The sequence below is a fragment of the Hemicordylus capensis genome, chromosome 5 (genome assembly GCF_027244095.1).
Source record: "Hemicordylus capensis ecotype Gifberg chromosome 5, rHemCap1.1.pri, whole genome shotgun sequence".
Taxonomy (NCBI): Eukaryota; Metazoa; Chordata; class Lepidosauria; order Squamata; family Cordylidae; genus Hemicordylus; species Hemicordylus capensis.
In genome coordinates this window covers 246,724,758-246,740,047 of record NC_069661.1, presented here as the reverse complement: position 1 = coordinate 246,740,047, position 15,290 = coordinate 246,724,758, and the positions used below count along the sequence as shown (strand labels likewise).

Below are 15,290 nucleotides of genomic sequence, written 5' to 3'. Positions count from 1 at the left end.
GCACTCCATGCTCACACTGGTGTATGGGCTATATAAGTTGGATATAGAAGTTAACTGCTTGACATAAGCTTCGCCATTTTGTTTGAGTTTGTATTAAGAATTTGCTTATGCTGAAATAATTCTCACCCCTGATAGTTAGGTTTCCCACAGTTAGCAGAATTCATATTTAGCATGGGAACCGCAAGTGCTGAGGGGGGCAAGATAAAGACCAGACCGGCCTACTGCTTGCCCGGGTAATTTATGACCTATTTCCAGACCCATTTCCAGACCCATTTCCAGACGAAAGGGGAACTAACTATGAGTTATGACCTATGACATATAACTGTTTCATTTTCTGTAACTATCTGTAACTGTTTTCTTAAGAATGCTTTGGTGTATAAATGTGCTGCTTCTGTATCAGGTCTTTGTCCTGCTTTGAGCGCGAGCCAAGCAGCACCTTTGCTACTTAAGGGCAAATAAAACTTTGATCTTAAGTCCTCTCGTCTGGGCTGATTATTGGGCTCCATCTGCCCAGGAATGAACCTCCCCTATTGGGGTCAGGGGTACCCCAATACTTCAACACTACCTCTGAACTACCTCTGGGTTCTTCTCAAATCTAACCGCCATTGTTTTACTGGATTCTTCTTTAACACATTTCCCCTGCCTAGTAGCAAGCATGAATTGTCCCCTTTGTGAAGCAGGGTCTGCCCCATTTTTCATTTGAATGGGAGATGACATGTATGAGCACTGTAAGATATTCCCCACATGAACATAACGTAAGAACATCAGATTAGCCCTGCTGGATCAGGCCCAAGGCCTATCTAGTCCAGCATCCTGTTTCACACAGTGGCCCACCAGATGCTTTTGGGGAGCCCACAGGCAAGAGGTATGTGCATGCTCTCTCTCTTGCCGTTGCTCCCCTGCAACTGGTATTTACAGGCATCGTGCTTCTGGGGCTGGAGGTGGCCTATAGCCACCAGACCAGTGGCCATTGATAGACCTGTCCTCCTAATGGGATGGGGATGCTCTGGAAAAAGCATCTGCATACTTGCACAAAGCAGGTTGCAAGTTCCCTGCCTGGCATCTCCAAGATGGGGCTGTAGCTCAGTGGTAGAGTACCTGCTTTGCATGCAGAAGAGCCCAGGTTCAATCCCTGGCAGCATCTCCAGGTAGGGTTGGGAAAGATGTCCATCTGAAACCATGCAGAACTGCTGCTGGGCAGTGTAGATATAAAACAGAGCTAGATGGACCAAGAATCTGATTGAGTATTTTGTGGAAGGAGAGCTGATCTTGTGGTTGCAAGCATGAATTGTCCCCTTTGCTAAGCAGGATCCATCCCAGTTTGCATTTGAATGGCAGTCATGTGTGAGCACAGTAAAATATTCCCCTTAGGGGATGGGGCCACTCTGGGAAGAGCATCTGCATACTTGCATGCAGAAGGTTCCATAGGGAGGTGCGTGATCCGGTTCATAGGCAGAGGGGTTCATTTAAGGCACAGGGAGGGTGTTCTTACCTCCCCCACCGCATTTCCCCCGCTGGCACTCTCCCCGAAATCACTGCTTCAGGGCTGCAACAAACCTTGCAGCCCCCCCCCCCCAGTCAGCACAGAAGGGGCCGCATGCCCGTCAGCCACTTCCGGTAGGACGCTGATCGGGACTGCAAGGAGGTACGCTTCAGCCCTGTGGCAGTGATTTTGGGGAGAGCGCTGGAGGGGAAGATGCGGAGGGGGAGGTAAGGGCACCCTCCTTGTGCTCTTTGCCCCCAAGCCACCCACCCCTCAGCCTCCCAAATACATTTGTGCACATCCAAATTCTCTCCCTGGCTGCATCTCTAAGATAGGGCTGATAGAGACTCCTGCCTGGAACCTTGGAGAAGCCGCTGCCAGTCTGTGTAGACCAGGCATTCTCAACGTTGGGTCCCCAAATGTTATTGGACTTCAACTCCCATAACCCCCAGCCGCAGTGGCCTTGGGTTGGGGATTATGGGAGTTGAAGACCAAAAACATCTGGGGGGACCCTATGTTGAGAATCCCTGGTATGTAGACAATACTAAGCTAGATGGACCAATGGTTTGACTCAGGAGAAGGCAGCCAGCTTCCTATGTTCCTTTCCTTCCAAATGCATCTACAAAGCAGCTGGCCAAGATAAAACCAGAAAGACATAAAGGACAAACAACAGAATGAACCACAAAACAAAACATCAGCAAGACTCAACAGCTTGATGCAGGAGAACAACTGATTATATCAGCGATGGCCAAATTCCCTCTGAAAGAGCAATGCTTTCATTTGTCACCTGAATGCAAAGAATGAAGGAATCGAGCACACCTCTCTAAAGAGTGGAGTTCAGCCTAGGTGCTACTGTCAAAAAGGCCCTGATTCGCTTAGGCTCACACCACATCACACCACTCCCAGGCATTCACTGGGCATCACTGGGGTGCCGATCAGGGCCCCTATTGATTATCTCAGTTAGCAGATAAGCTCCAATGGGAACTTGGAATATTCTGATCCCAGATTATCTGGGGCGGGGGCAACCTGAGGCGCTCCAGCTGTTGTTGGACTACAACTCCCAGCATCCCCCAGTCATAATAAATTGTGGCTGGGAATTATGGGAGTTGTAGTCCAACAACCACTGGAGCACTTCAGTTAGCCACCCCTGATTAGGGCTTCCAGGGTCAAAATCAGCACTTCGAACCGGGCTCAGAAACCAGCTCAAAACCAGTGACGCTCATGCAGAATTAACAGACTTGTGCTCCATGAACTGGTTCAATCCTTTTCTTAAAATCATCTACCGACTGTAGCCACTGTGGCTGGGGATGATGGGAGCTGTCACCCACCAGCACCTGGGGACACAACGTTTAGGGTGCAGGTTCCTCTCTGCATCCAAATTCTTACCCTACAGAAAGAGATGTATCTTACTGGTGCATGCCTTGGGAAGAGGGACAGGAATCGGCATTGCCCCTGTTATTGCTCCATGTACTGTATATACTGCCTTCCATAAAATATCTCAAAGTGGTTTCCAATATAAAAAATATTAAAACATTAAAATCCGATAGAAATATTAGAACAGTAATAAAATTAATAACAATTAAAAGCAACCGACAATAAAACCATGAAAGACAGCTCACAAAACAGCATGCCCTAGAGGGCAAAGGCCGGTCTACACAGCCAGGTCCTCAGTTCCTGTTTTAAAGTAGCAAGGGAGGCCAAGGAGCAGGACATTCCAGAGCTTGGGGGCCATGACCGAGAAGGCTCTGTCCTGCCTACATGACAATCAAGCCTCTCTCAAAGTCAGCGCATGGAGCAGTGCCCACTCTGATTATCTTGTCAAGCCGGCAGACAATGGCAGGGATGCAGCACTCACTCAAAGAACAGAGCTTTAGGAATCTGCTTAGAGACTGGTGTCTCTGGGTACTCATCTGTGATCATCTCAGCATTTCTTGCAACACTGCATATTTATGAAGAAACCTTTCCTGCACGCAGGTGTTAACAGGCTGCTCTGCAAAAGCAGGCATTGAAATGGAGTCCTCCAGAGTTATCGCAAGCTGCAATTTGACACGTTTCTGTTAGTCATCTCCAGCATTCACAGCACCATTCATTAAATCCAAGCCAGCTGCAACAGTGATTGTCAGTGGCGACACACACGCGATCACGTCGTGAAAATGACAGAGGGCACAGATCAGCACGTCAAGTCCCACTGACTTCAGCAGCAGGGTGTTCAACTCTATCCAGCTGGAAAACCAAGTTAGCTATTTATTTTTAAATGTTATCAGCTGTTTTAAGTTTGAGAATCCTCAATGGGAATTAAACGTGCTGAACTTAGGCTGTTAACGTAGTGCCCGTACATTACTGTAATATAATGTAACAGAGTGCCCGTACTTTATTACTACCACCACATGCTTATTTGGCTAGACTGAGCCCGTGTCATTTTCATCACATGACAAATGGACACACGGCCATTGTCATTATTGCTGCAGCTGGCTTCGGTCTAATGAATTAAGTCCCCAGTGTAGCCGGCGACTAACAGAGGAACGTGTCAAAAACCTAAAAATCACAATCTGAGATCGGGTTGGATGGAGCCAATTCCTATCATTCCACCTTTATTACAGTCAATAGACCAGCAAAATACAATACACACATAACAAACAAGAGTTGGTTCCAATGCTCTCTCTTGGCTATGCAACGTGCAGTTGGAGACATGGGATCCATGTTTGCTTCTGATGTGCAAACCTAGGCAGGGGATTTTGTAGGGGAGAAATGGACGCAACCCCAGAAACCAAAATGGCTGCATGGCTTATGCCTGCATTTCTTGGGCAAACCAAGAAATGCATTTCATGGGCAAACCACCTAGAGACAAAAGTTTGGGCGGTATATAAATGTGATGAATGAATGAATGAATGAATGAATAAAATTTCTTATCAGCCCACACTGCTGCGGGTGTCTAAAGCAGTGCCAGTTGTCTTGTGCAAGACAAATACACAAATACTTAATGCACAAATACTTAAACTTGCACACTCACCCTTCAGGGAAGCAATTTACATTGTTTCCTGTGTCAGCTGTGCTCCCAAAGTACGGGTGCACAACTTAAAGTATTTGTGCACTGCCTTTGATATCTGCAGCAGTGCAGGCCAATGGCAAATGCACAACATTTTGGCCAATGATGCTCAGAAGTGTCTGAGCTTCTTCCAGGTCTGCATGAGGAAGGAAGAAGGAAACAATACGTTCTGGTAAGAACTAATCTGCCTACTTTCCTTTCAATGTGATCTTGATTATTCCCATCTTCACAAGTTAGCCCGCTTGCACATCAAACATTCACACGTCCGCCATCTTGAACTGCGGTGGATGACATCATCACAAACTATGCTGTTGAGGTATCCCCTGCCCCTACAACTGTATCAAATTTGGTCCAAATTGGTCCCAGCATTATAAAGTTGACAGGGGGACAAGGACATGCAAACAGTTACACAGAGTTGGGTGATCTCATACGCTTATTTTCCATAAGGAAAGTAGGCTATACATGGAAAACAAGCCTTTTAAAAAATGAAGTCGCTGCACCAACTGTTTCCTCATGTCCAGGAAAAAAATAAAATTTAAAACCATGATGCTTCTGTCCACCTGAGTTTGGGTTCCAAAGGTGTGGATCCAAGATCAAATTGGATTTGAATCAAATAGGATCCTATTCAACCCAATCCTATTCAATTCGACCCAAATGGTAGTTCAGTTTGGAATCCAAATCCAAACTTTGGATCAAATCAAATTTGGCCCCATTCAGTTCTGGAACAATTTAGCCTGTGAAGCTTTGCAAAGCCCCAACATTCACACTGCTCAGTTGCACAAGATCATTACTAACCTTTGGAAAAAGAGAAAAGGTTTCGTTGTCAATTGTGAATGAATACAGGAATTCCCCATCATACCAGAGGTTCTTCCCCACCGGAGAGTTTTCTTTTGTCATAGCAAAGAACTGGCCAGGATCGCAACAGTCCTCCAAGAGTTTCCTAATAGAGAGGGCGGGAGGAAAGGAATGAAAGCTTGAGCTGGATGCATTGATAAGAGGCATTACAAGGGGTTGGTAAGAAACATTCATATCAAGGCCAGTAGAGATTCATCCGAATGATCTGGAGGGTACCAAAGAAGGCAGCTTGGGTTGCTCCTCTGTCTCCTGCCCCCTGTGCTCTCTGCAGGCTAGCCATTCATCAGGTAGAGCTGCATGGTTAACTACGTGGCTGGACCTGACAAATGGCCAGCCTGCAGGCAGCACGACTATCAAGCATGGCGGGAGAGAAAGGAGCAACCCAAGTTGCCAGGAAGCAGGGACAGCTGAGCCTCCTTTGCTGCCCCCTGGCTCACTAAGGATGAGCCAATACGAATCCAGATACATTGATAAATGGCATTCCTAAAGGATAATGCTAACTATGGAATATGTGAAACAGCCATTTCCCAACATTTCTTCCTTTTGTCATACTCTTAAACATGATGGGGTGTGCATGTGTGTGTCCCGCTTTTAACTTTAAGAAAGTGTCAGGTGGCCAACATAGATAATCACATTTCAAAGCATGATAACAATTTTTAAAAACCAATTTACAGAATGAAAGACACACCCGGACAACATAAGAGTTTAAAAGACCTAAGAAAAAAGAAAAGCAAACAATCGCGGGATTAAAAGCTGCTGGGGAAAGACCTGCTGAAACAAATGCATTTTAAACAAATGATAGAAAGTCAAGAGGGAGGGAATCTGCTGGATACCCTGGGGGAGGTTCGACATAATGGGGGGGGGCACCAAAGAGAAGGCCTTGTCCTATTTGGTTGCCAGGCAGACCTCTTATAATGGTGGCACACACAGGAGTCTCTCCCTATAGATTCCTATGGGCTGGGCAGATTCATAAGGGATGAGATGGGAGTCATAGATCAGTGGTAGAGCATCTGCTTTGCATGTAGAAGGTCCCAGGTTCAATCCCCAGCATCTCCAGGTCAGACTGGGAGAGACTCCTGCCTAAAACCTTGGAGAGCCATTGCCAGTCTGTGCAGACAGTACTGAGCAAGATGGACCAAGGGTCTGATTTGGTAGAAGGCAGTTTCCTATGTGAGAAGGTCCTTCAAGTCTCTTGGCCCTAAGCTGTATATAGCCCCCATCTACAAAGAGATCACAGGCCTCTGCCCCAATGGATCATAATCTAAATAAAGACTCAAAGGGACAACCAAGAAAGGGGAAGGAAGTGGAGGGGGGGAACTATGCAGTTATTTGATCTATATGAGTAAGGCAAAGTGTGCCATCAAGTCAGTCTTGACTCCTGGCGCCCAGAGAGCCCTGTGGTTGTCTTTGGTAGAATACAGGAGGGGTTTACCATTGCCTCCTCCCGCGCAGTCTGAGATGATGCCTTTCAGCATCTCCCTATATTGTGGCTGCTTGGTACAGTAGCAGCGGGGATTCAAACCGGCAACCTTTTGCTTGTTAGTCAAATAGTTGGGCTTAATCAGAGTAACAACCTAGTCCTTGCTAGGCCAGTGGAGGGGACCTTGGTATCTTGACTTTCCCTCTGCTGCAGCCAGATGGAAATGGTTTGGGAGGGAGGTCTTGGAGGGGACAAGCCAAAAGGCAGTCTTAAATTTGTTTGTTATCTATAATAATAACAGCAGCGACATTGACAATAAAATTCAGCCATCCCAGGTCCTTGGGAAGGACTCGATGTCTGGATAAAACAAACCAGTCAATAACACCTGTCTGACTGTGTAAATAAATAAATAAATAAATAAATAAATAAATAAATAAATAAAAGGATGTCTCTATTTCATCAATGGAATTTTTAAAATGTGGTGGTGCCCATGCTTTGCAAGCAGAAGGTCCCAAGTTTGATCCCTGACACCTCCTGATAAAGACCCCTGCCTGAAAACCAGGAGAGCCGCTGACAGTCAAAGCTAGATGGGCCAATTGGCTGATTCAGTAGAAAGCCGCTTCCTAGATTCCTCGTAGCATCTGTGGGCTTATTCACGACGTAGCGCAAGAGAGCCGCGGGAGATGAAAGATGCTGTAGCTAGTGAGGAGGCATAACTCGTTCAAGACGGCCCTAAATGGTGGGAGCCACCAACATCCACCCTAAAAGCTCAAAGGGACATTTTTTGCTCGGTTCTGTTCCATTCTTTGCTCTGAATGGCAATATCATAAGAATCCTCAGCAACCTTGCTGGGAAGCTCACTTGCCGTTCCGCTTTTCCCAGTCCCTGCCATCTGCTGCTGGCCTCGATGCAGAATTGCTCTTTCTCTCTCTCACCCCTGCAGCTCTTTCCACACACACACACCATCATATCTGCTCTTTGAAATTGCCCTCCTGCAGCTAATAGAATGACTTCTTCGTCACACAGAAAATAAGTCTGTTAGCAGAGGTGGACCTTCCTTCCTTCCTTCCTATTCTTGCTTCTGGGCTTCTTAGTGCTGTGGTAAGCTTTTTCCCTCCAAAACCTTTGCTTTAAATTCTCTTGTTTTAAAGTCCCCGGAGATCCTGAGAAAGATTGCAGCAGGCTCCACAACAGTGGAGATGCATACCACATGCAGTTTATTTATATACAGGAAAGGAGGGCATTAATACAAATGACACTCTTTGTAACGCCACAGAGAATAGCTATTCCTATTATGTAATGCCAAATAAAGGCCCTAAATCCAAGTATTGTGGCAGATACAAAATGCTCAAATATATCACAGGCAACCACATTCCCCTCATCCCGGGGATATCTAGATTGTATATGTTTGTTTCATCCTTTCTGTTCTGTTTCTTTCACCTAGAGATCTCAGAAGAGCAAACAATTGCTGAAGATAATGAATGATAAAACAGTCAATCAAGCCAATTCCCCATGCAGCAACAAGATCCAACAAGAGTTGGATCAAGAAAAGAAAAGCAGCAGCAGAGAACACAGAAATAAGAAATGAGTTAGTATGCTCATCCTAATTCTTGCATTGTTTTTGGAATGACCAATGGTTTTAAGCAAATAAGCTTTGGAGACACAGCGACATCACCCAATACTATTAAAAAATCACATTTAGATAAAACAGTCATCACCTTACTTAGGGACATGGAAACCTGCCGTATACTGAGTCAGACCATTGGTCCACCTAGCTCAGTATTGTCTACACTGACTGGCAGTGGCTCTCCAAGGTTTCAGGCAGGAATCTCTCCCAGCTGCCTCTGGAGATGCCAGGGAGTGAATCTGGGTCCTTCTGCATGCAAGCAGATGGTCTACCACAGAGCTATGGCCTTATCCCCTAAAGGGAATATCTTAAAGCAGACAGCACTCACATGTAGTCACCTGCCCAAATGCAAACCAAGGTGACCCCTGCTTAGCAAAGGGGACAATTCGTGCTTGTACCGCAAGACCATCTCTCCTCCTGTCTGAATGAGTTAAGAGTGGGGTGAGGTAAACCTCTCAAGAGAGAGACTTTAATGATTTGGGTGCTGGTGATGAGCACATGAACAGAACTGCCAATGTCGATCAACATTCAGATTATATCACTGCTCTGCTGCCAATGAATCTCATCACTTAATTACCTAATCAATCTTCCTTTAAGGACTTAATTCTTAAAATTAATTACCACTTTTAGTCATCTTCGCCAAAATGATCAGTTCCTTAATTGCCTGTCTTATTGATTATTCTATATTTTATCAGCTCTGGGAGGATCAATTCTGAGACAAATGGAGTCCCCGACAGACTGTTTTTTTCATGGATAAACTTATGAACTGCAAACACACATCAGGGGATCTTTGCCTTACCTATTTTCCATTTTAAATTAAATCAGGGATCTCAGTTACCTATGTCAGAATTCCTCCATTCACACCGTCCCAGGATTAGAATGTCTTCTAGCTTCACCTTAACATGTTACTGTTTTGTTTAACCTCTAACGATACACCATGAAAACTTTTTTTAAAGAAAGGAAGGGTTTTCTTTCTCTTCATCTAAGTAAATGATTCATTTCCTCTATGATAAAGCAACAAAAATTTATGGATGACAGTAAGTCACATGTGTGACAAAGTAAAAGTCTTTGGGCAGGTTCACATGTGCATGTTCAACACTTTACAACTGTGGCTCATGTGAATGAACCATCACAGCTCAAAACATAGATAAAACACCTTCCCAGGAGCAGCTAAAGTGAGCTGGATATGTTTGGCCTGGAGAAAATAAGACATGCGGAGATCTAATTTAGAGCCACCTCCAAATATCTGAAGAACGAACTTGTTCTTTGTGGCCCCTGAGGGCAGATTAGTACCAAAGGGTTGAAGTTACAAGGAAGCAGATTTAAGCTATACATCAAGCAGACTTGTCTAGCCGTGAGAGCTGTTCGATAATGGAACAGCTCTTGCCTCGTGCAATGGTGGGCAGGGGGCTCTCCTTCACAAAAGGTTTTCAAAGAGAGGCTGGGTGACAACCATTTGTCAGGCATACTGTTGCACTTTCTTGCACGGAGCAGGGGGTTGGAATTGACAATATCCAGGGTCCCTTCCAGCTCCAAAATTCAGAGTCATCAGAACTTCCAAAAACAGCCAAAATATGTAACTCTATTTAAGCATACAGTATTTACCTACTTTCATTCTTCCTCCACCCACCCCGCCCCCATAAATGTCCCATACTATTGTCATTAGGATTGTTTGTTGCTTGAGGCAGAGATCTATCCTTTTCTTCCCACAACCCCTTTCCTTCCCCCCCTTTCCTGTTTCTGCTCCTCTTCCTCCCTCCCCCCGCCCGCCACCTTTTGCTTTTACTGCCTGCAAACTCCCATGTATTTCACTGGTGCAAAACAAAAATGATATCACCCTGGATGACGGCAAACACAAACCGTTTTCAATGGAGTCCGTTCACAAACTGAACTGTCAGTCACCTAGTGCTGAGTAATCCAGTAAAAAGAAATCAAGTTGTGTATGTTCATGAGTGAATGAGCCTTTAGTCTCCGTGATAATCAGCCAAGATTCTCTCCCCACATTTATCCCTGTCTCCAGGCTCTTGTAGGATATAATGCTGCAGATCCATCTAGCCCAACTAGTCACTGACAACAGTAGCCAGCCAGAAGCTTCTAGAAAGTCCAGAAGCAGGGCCTGAAGGCCGCAACCATTAGCTATTGTGGTACAGTCCTGGCAGGGCTTAGCCTATGGACAAGTCATGGGGACACAGCTCCAGCAGGCTATGAGGAGGATAGGCAGGGCTCCAATCCGAATCAGGACTTCAAGAAACAAGGGCAGTCAGGGGCAGATGTTTCAGCACCCTGGACAGAGCCCAGATGGCTCAGCTGCCCTCCAACTGAGCCCTTATACCATATTTACCTGAATCAAAGATGACTCTGAATTTAAGTCAACCCACTTAAAAAGTAAAGGTTAAATACCTCTATTTAGTTCCAAGGAACAGGACTCTGAATTTAAGATGGCCTCCTGGTTTCTAATATTAAAAGAACGGAGTGGGGGTGCTAGTCTTGAATTCAAGTAAATACTGAGGTCATTCATGCAATCAAAAACTGTGTTCTACCCAGGTTTAGGAGCTGTGTGTACTCCTGATTTTTGGTTGTATGGAAGCATGGTAGGAGGGAAATCTGGGTCAAAGTGATTGTGTGGAAGTAAAGAAGGACGAAAACCTGGATAGAAGTGATTGTGCGGAATTAAGGAAAGAGGAGAACCTGGGCAGAAGTAATTGAGGCTCCTCACATGATCTGTGTGTAGAGTCTAACTAGAGAGCTTGTAGAGAGCTTAGCCCGCTCTCCCCACAGACGAGCAGGGAGCTCACCCTAGGCAGCCCGATCAGCTGCTCACACGATTACCAGCTCCAGCAGCGGGGATCAGGGGCTGCCCAGGCCCGGGAACTCACAGGATGCCCCACACAAGTGTGCAGGGCATTCTGGGGGGACCCCTGACACCGGGAGGCTTGCTGCAGCCTCCCGGTTAGGGGTCTCCTCATGAGTCACTGTGGCATGGAGTCACTCCATGGCAACTCACGATCAGAAGAATGGAGTTAGCAGAGCATTCCCACACCGGCTACCTGAGAACATTTAACTGGAGATGCCAGGGACTGAACCTAGGACCCTCTATGGGCAAAGCATGTGCTCTACCACTAAACTATGGGCCCTGCCCCATAAAGTTGATGTAGCTGAATTCTCTGTTGCAATCTGTGCGATTACAACAGTTTGTAACCATTATTTATTTATTTATTATTAAAACTTTTATACCGCCCTTCCAAAAGGCTCATAAGCTGTGGGATTCCATATAAGTATGAGGTACCTTTACAGGGAGTTAGACACCATGAGCCCTTTCTCACAATTGGTGAGAAGGGCTACCAGGTGCATGGGGAGGAAGGTTGATGGAACTTACCTCCCCCACACATGGCTGCTCCGTCCGTGCTGACACATGAACTCTTAGCCTGGGTTAAGGGAACCCTTGTGCCCTTAACCTTGACTAAGTGGTGGGCTCCCTATGAAGGTTTGCCGCTGTGCCACCACTGGGAGCATTTGGCCTGCTGGTAGTACACATGCACAACCAAGAGTGGGCTTGGCTTCCTTGGCCACTCTTGGCTGCGCATGTGAACCGCCTCAGTATCTATCTTCTCCTGAAGACAGGCAGATCCATAATCTATAGCCTCATAACGCATATTATCAGATCTAATTAATAGAACAAGTCCCCTTTACGACATGCTTTGGCTGGGTCTTATGCATAATTTTCACTCTGTCAGGCTTTTTTTTTTTTTTGCTGATGGCAAATTACATTCTCCATTAACGTGATTGCTTGGGCCTAGGGGTGACCTTGCCAGTTCCCCGCAGAATCATGCATACACAAGATCACTTCGCACAAATGAATTATCCCTGAACAACTTCCACTGAGGAGAGGGCATAGCTTAGAGAGAGAGCATCTGCTTTGCATGCCAATGGTCCCAAGTCCAATCCCCAGTACCTCCAGACCCCTGTCTAAAACCCTGGAGCCCTGCGGCCAGTCAGTGTAGACAATCCTGAGACAGGCGGACCATTGGTCTGGCTCTGCAGAATGCAGCTTTGCAAGTTCCTCCACTTTGCGAAGCATAGCCTAGAGCTGCGCCATGGGGCTGATTTAGCATGCAAACCCTATATGCATGGGAACACACCACTGCACTCTGGAGCCATATAGCATCGTGCAGGGACTCTAAAATCTTGGGTCTCCAGATGCCCCTCAGCCATGGTGGCTGGGGATGATTGGAGTTGTAGTCAGACAACATCTGGGGACCCAAGGTTGGGAACTCCTGGCATAGGGGATTATCTCCACCACGCCGACGATGACGACGACCTGTCCCCAAAGGGCTCACAAAGAAAGCTAAGATGGACACCAGCAACAGCCACTGGAGGGATGCTGTGCTGGGGATGGAGAGGGCCAGTAGCTCTCCCCTTGCTTAATAAAGAGAATAACCACTTTAACAAGGTGCCTCTTTGCCCAGTTAGCAGGGGTTACCACGTCACTAGCCTCCAACATGACCTGGGCCATCCACAGAAGCTCCTGATTGTGCTGAGGTCCCATTTAGGCGATGTCTCCATCGTCTACAGGGTGGAAGGGAGGGGCCGATGCGCACCACACTACTTCAGTGACGTCCCTGACTCAAGAGAGCTCTTCTCACAGTCTGCTAGAAGGTCATCCCTGTAGAGCAGTGCTGCTCAACTTTGGCCCTCTTGCAGATGTTGGCCTACAATTCCCATAATCCCTGGCTATTGGCCACTGTGGCTGGGGATTATGGGAACTGTAGTTCAAAAACAGCTGGGGAGGGGGCTATGTTGAGCAGGCCTGCTTTAGATGCTCTACTCAATGGTAGAGCATCTGCTTGCATGCAGAAGGTCCCAGGTTCAATCCCTGGCAGCATCTCCCAATAGGGCTGAGAAAGACTCCTGCCTGAAACCGTGGAGAGATGCTGCAAGTCAGTGTGTAGACAATGCTGTGCTAGATGGATGAACGGTCTGACTCAGCATAAGGCAGCTTCCTATGTAACCCTTGCAAATAAACACCAGCTAGACCAGCCTCTGGCTCATGCTTCCTGAATACCTACCCTGGAACATTTGACACGGAATGACTGCCATGGGTGGGGGCGTAAGAACAGGCCAATATCCCCCCTACCACCATATTTTCCCCTCTCTAAAAAGCACCCAGCACTTTAGCCATTCCTTGTAGGAAAGATGCTCCAACTTCTTGCATGTTTTAGCTTTTCTTTCCTAGACTTTTTCGAGCTGTGCAATGATCCTTTCTGAGACTGAGCAACCGGAAAGGCAGGTGCATAGCATTTCAACTGCAGCCTCGCCATAGTTTTATCTACAGGTATTGCAGTATTAGCAGCTCTGTTCTCACATTCACAACATTCATGCACACACTGAAAATTGGGGTCAGTTCTATTTATTTTATTATTTTATTTTATTTATTCATTGAACATATTTGTATACCGCCCAAAATTTTGGTCCCAATCCAGACTGACTGCAACCAGTTAAAGCCATTCCAAGCAGTTACCAAGCAGAAAGCCCAACTTTGTAACCAAATATACACTCAAAAGGAGCTATAGCCACTTGCTGATGTTCTAATGAGTATATCTGTATGAAATGTTTGTCCCATTCACACATCATTTTCAAAAGATCTGGAATCTGGTGGCATTTGATTTTTTTTTTCAAATCTCAGAAATTTCACCCTGATGCTGTTGTGAAATGAAGCCACAAGAAAATGGTGCTTTTCTTGAATCATTTTCCCCTGCAGAATTTGCCTTCTGAGCCTTATATCTTTTAAAAAAATCTCCTTTGCCGGCAGAGGAAGGAACAATCCAAAAGACTGCCCTTGAAAACACCCTCAGCTCTGAGCAACTCAAGCAGAGCACAGCATGACCTCAGATTTACCTTGAAATTCACTGTTGGAGCTGTCCCAATTACGTAACTGTCAGTGACGGCATCAGAGCAGAGCAAAGGTGACAGATGGGGCTACAGAAAATCTGACTTGCCGCTGACACAGCTTTGCGCAAAGAAATCTACTTGCATAACTCTGTGTGTGTGTGTGTGTGTGTGTGTGTGTGTGTGTGAGAGAGAGAGAGAGAGAGAGAGAGAGAGAGAGAGAGAGAGAGAGAGAGAGAGCGAGCGCAGGCTTTGTATTGCAAGGGAGATCCTGCTGCAGAAAAGGGTTGCAGCAATTTCAAAAGAATGTCATACTTTGCTAACTCATGTGTAAGGGTTCCAGAAGTCTGCCCTTATCCTGTCGTGTGTGTGTGGGGGGGTTAATGTGCTCACAAGAGGAAAACCCACTGGATTAGACCAGAAGTCATACTGTATTTACCTGAATCCTAGTACACACACACACACACACACACACACACACACACACACACCGCTGCAAGTCCTTCGATGTTAGAAATCTGGGGGTCATCTTAAATTCAGCATCCTCTTCCTTCCTCTTCCTAAAGGTAAAGTGTGCCGTCAAATCAGTGGCGACTCCTGGCGCCCACAGAACCCTATGGTTGTCTTTGGCACCTTCCAAAGCACCTTCCTATATCTCTGCTGCTGCCTGATATTGGTGTTTCCCCTAGTCTGGGAAACACACCTGTGGGGATTCGAACCAACAGCCTCCTGCTCTCTAGGCCAGGTTTCTTAAACTTGGGCCCCAAGATGTTGTCGGACTACAACTCCCATCATCCTCAGCCACAAAGGCCATGTCTGGGCATGATGGGAGTTGTAGTCCAACAACATCTGGGGGCCCAAGGTTAAGAAACCCTGATCTAGGCAGGTTATTTCCTCGCGGCAACATTAGGTGGCCTGGTATGGTAAAAGGTAAAGCGTGCCGTCAAGTCGGTGTCGACTCCTGGCGCCCACA

The 15,290-nt window shown here is 46.3% G+C and overlaps 1 protein-coding gene across 1 annotated transcript in view; it reads right to left on the bottom strand.

Moving 5' to 3' along the window:
- The window catches only part of ST8SIA1 (ST8 alpha-N-acetyl-neuraminide alpha-2,8-sialyltransferase 1), a 121,985-nt gene that overhangs the window by 93,734 nt on the left and 12,961 nt on the right, over positions 1–15,290 (bottom strand). The window contains exon 2 of the mRNA XM_053255501.1: positions 5,325–5,469. Coding sequence (XP_053111476.1) covers positions 5,325–5,469 — 145 coding nt within the window. The remainder of the gene's footprint in view (positions 1–5,324; positions 5,470–15,290) is intronic.